The sequence below is a fragment of the Lupinus angustifolius genome, chromosome LG09 (genome assembly GCF_001865875.1).
Source record: "Lupinus angustifolius cultivar Tanjil chromosome LG09, LupAngTanjil_v1.0, whole genome shotgun sequence".
In the NCBI taxonomy this organism is placed as follows: domain Eukaryota; kingdom Viridiplantae; phylum Streptophyta; class Magnoliopsida; order Fabales; family Fabaceae; genus Lupinus; species Lupinus angustifolius.
Window position 1 is genome coordinate 10,477,089 of NC_032017.1, and position 3,578 is coordinate 10,480,666.

Genomic DNA, 3,578 nt, shown 5'->3' on the forward strand with positions numbered 1-3,578 from the left:
AGTGCAAACACTTTGAGCGGAAATCAAAGTGAGTAACCTCACTTGAATTATAACTTATGCAAACAATGTTTTTATCTTTAATGTGACATACTTCAATTTTAACTTATAAGACAAAGTTTGTGATCTTTAACTTGAGATATTTGTACAATTGTGCGCTCCTCTCTTTGGAGAGCATAAAAGGTAGGGTCCTTTGTTCCTTCAATTAGCCTTCTTCGACCGAGACAATTTTATACGGTTTGTGTATTTGAGTGGCTAAAGGGTCAGCCAAACCTGTGCAACAACCATCACACCTATTAAACCGAACTCTCGAATTCCTTTTTTATTTCGAAAGCTACCCATACTATATTTGAATTGAAATCTTTTCTAGTATTACTACCCTATAGTATTGTAATGTGAGGGAAAAAGAAGACAATATTTTTGTATTTTCTTAATTAAAACATAAATAAAGATATAACTTGTTAAAAATATTTACTATTTTAATATCATATGTCAAGATGTCTGCGCACGGAAGAGTAGGTGGACTGACCATATCTGGCGAAGAAGCGTGTGTGACCTGTGTCCATCGCATACTCGTCTGAAGAAACATATTCCATATCTTCTTTTCAATTCCACATTGAAAACCCCTTAATTCGTATTTTGTTACCTTCTCCCGAAACCTTCATCCCAACAAAAACAATTCATTTTCTCGAATTATTCTCCCTCTCCAAATATTCCCCAATGGGTTTGTTCGATCTAGAGAAGCACTTCGCTTTCTACGGTGCTTACCATAGCAACCCGATCAACGTTCTCATCCACGTCCTCTTCGTGTGGCCAATTCTCTTCACATCCCTCGTTCTCTTCTATTTCACTCCGCCTCTTTTCTCAGGGTTCTCCTTCTCTCATCCTGTTCTTGTTCTCAACTTCGGATTCTTGTTCGCCGTTGTCTACGCCCTTTTCTACGCTGCTATGGACATCAAAGCTGGCTCCTTTGCCGCTTTCCTCACTTTACTAGCCTGGGTCGGTGCCAGTTTCGTTGCTAATACCCTCGGATATTCACTCGCTTGGAAGGTATTATATATCTTCTTTTAATCATATATTCATATAATTTCTGTGCGAATTTTTTTATATGAAAATGTTAGTATGTTAGTATTTCTAATAGGTGAAATTCAAACACGTCTTAAGTTTAGTTTGGAAGTTGGATTTTGGAGGGAAAGAAAGGCTTTAGAGTCATCTCAGAAGTGTATTTCATTGCTCCCAAGTCTTTCATTTCCCTTCATTCCCCTCCAAAATCCAACTCCCAAACTAACCCTTAACTTCCTCCTTATCATTCTATTCCTTAAACCCTATGCTGTAACCACCTAACCACTTGATGGATCTCTAATTTCTGTGCCGTGATAGCTGAGCTGAATTTGTTTAATATTCCCAATATCTGTACAAAGCATTCATGAATGGGGTTTTTCTATGTCATGTTCGTTTTGATAATTTAATCAATAATTGGATCATTGTTTTTGGAAAACAGATCAGGGACACTGGACTTTGACAGTTTGAAAAAGCATCGGAAAGTGTATAATTTTATTAAAATACGGTGTTGAATTTTAAAATTGATTTTAAAAATAGTAGCACTCTTTAACTATGTTTAGTGAGAAACTTTATCTTTACAACTTTCTGAATGATTGTATCCCTATTTTTATATCTTGTATTATGATTGGATGAATGAAAAAATATAGATAAGTAGTGTTGGTGTTCTAAAATGTACAAGAAAAGTTACAACAATGGAACAATATTTGTATTCTTGACTGCATTCTTACAAAGAAGTTAGTAAGAAAAATAAGGGGAGACAGTGATAAATGTATACAGTGTAATGTTCAAAAGTTAATCTATAAGTACTAGAACTTCCTAAGATAATAAGTAGTCTACATTCCTGCTTTTGACACCAAAGAGCATATTTTGAGTTTTATATTTTGTTTTAACCTTATGTCATTTTATTGTTGAGAAGTGCTTAAAAAATATCTCTTCAGAATGTTTGAGAGAGGAAAAAAACAATTTGATACTGCCCTTTAATCATCCTAATGTTGACATGTGCTGAAAAATGTGGTTTTCTTTAAATAGTGGAACGGATTGAACAAGAATCGGATTTCTAGTTTGGTACCAACAGTGATGGGAATTGTAACTTCTGAATTGGGTTCAATGCATCTCAGGACCGTTCAATGCAAATCCATATCTTTTTACATAATTAAGCATCAGTTTCTTTTATCTTAATTTGTATGCTTCTGTTTTTTGGCCTTTTTAAAGAGAAAAATGAAGAACAAAGCAATCTTATAAAGAAGCCATGATTCGTACTGAAAATCTATATTTTGTGTGCTTTGGACAAATTTGTAACATGTTTATGACACACTCTTTCAGGTTGTGTTGGCTGCTCAGATATTTTGTTGGACTGGACAATTTATTGGTCATGGCGTCTTTGAGGTAATCGATTTATTTCATTATTAGTAATTAGTGATTTAAATTGCAGTATCGATTGCGATTGCATTCTTTGTTTCGATTATTGTGATTGCGATCGTTGTGGCCCATTCTGATGCAGTTGGTGCTGTGGCTCGATGCGACCGCATCATTATGATTTGGTGTTACACCACACTTGCGGTATGATGTGGTTGCGGCGGTCACCACAACCACAGTATTGCGGCGGTCACCACAACCACAGTATTGCGGCCGCTTCATGTGATGCGGTCCAAAATTTAAATCACTGTTACTAATATAACATGATACATGGTTGGTCATTTCAATATAGTTATAACTTTTTTTCCTCTTATAGAAACGTGCACCAGCTCTCTTGGACAACCTTGCTCAAGCTTTGCTTATGGCCCCTTTCTTCGTGGTGCTTGAGGTAATTGTGGCCCATATTTATTTGTAGTCATCTATGTGACAATTGAAGCAATGTGAATATGATACTGTTGGCTTTTTCAGGTTCTCCAATCATCTTTCGGATACGAACCGTATCCAGGCTTTCATACTAGGGTGACGACAAGGATAGAAGCTGATATCAAAAAATGGCAGGAGAAGAAACTAAAGAAAGTTTCTTAAATGAACAAGTTATGCGCAAGTGTTGTTGGAAAACAAATAAAAAGGATTTGTGTTTATAAAGACAATGTCTTGAAACTATTGGATATTGTAATTTATGATCTCTTATGTCAGTATTATTCAAGCTTAAAGGAGTTATTACTGAGCTCCTAAGAAAATATAAAATAATAATACTCAGAGTTCATCGACCTTTTTTCCATTCCAACTTCCAAATGCGTAAAAAACCATAGTTTTTTTGTTTCTTTAGGTCGATTTCTCTGTATCCTTTTCTTGTCATAAACTACCCGGTTTATAAAGGTGAGAAGACTCGGGTGTTTTAGACAAAACTATTATGAAACTTATTTAACCAATAGTGAAGTTAACACATTCAAATTAAGTTATGGATTTTAGCATTAACGGTTAGCAAAATTTCAAGTGAAGTGATTAAAGTTTTTGTATAGTATCAAAATACACACAAAACTTGGCCAAATCTATGCTTAAACAAACTAGCTTGCTACCCAAGCAAGCTAGTGTTATGCTAA

The 3,578-nt window shown here is 35.1% G+C and overlaps 1 protein-coding gene across 1 annotated transcript; it reads left to right on the plus strand.

Annotated features, from left to right (window-relative positions):
• Window positions 602-3,255, plus strand: LOC109357527 (uncharacterized endoplasmic reticulum membrane protein C16E8.02). Its single transcript, XM_019601530.1, has 4 exons — window positions 602-1,047; window positions 2,383-2,445; window positions 2,792-2,863; window positions 2,944-3,255. Exons 1-4 carry the CDS (start codon window positions 718-720, stop codon window positions 3,058-3,060), a joined length of 582 nt encoding a protein of 193 aa, XP_019457075.1. The 5' UTR covers window positions 602-717; the 3' UTR covers window positions 3,061-3,255.

Excerpts from the sequence above, each read along its gene's own strand:
- LOC109357527 (XM_019601530.1), top strand. The coding sequence starts at position 718 with ATGGGTTTGTTCGATCTAGAGAAGCACTTCGCTTTCTACGGTGCTTAC. Across the intron at positions 1,048-2,382 it reads GATATTCACTCGCTTGGAAG|GTTGTGTTGGCTGCTCAGAT; the intron begins GTATTATATATC and ends ACACTCTTTCAG. Across the intron at positions 2,446-2,791 it reads TTGGTCATGGCGTCTTTGAG|AAACGTGCACCAGCTCTCTT; the intron begins GTAATCGATTTA and ends TTCCTCTTATAG.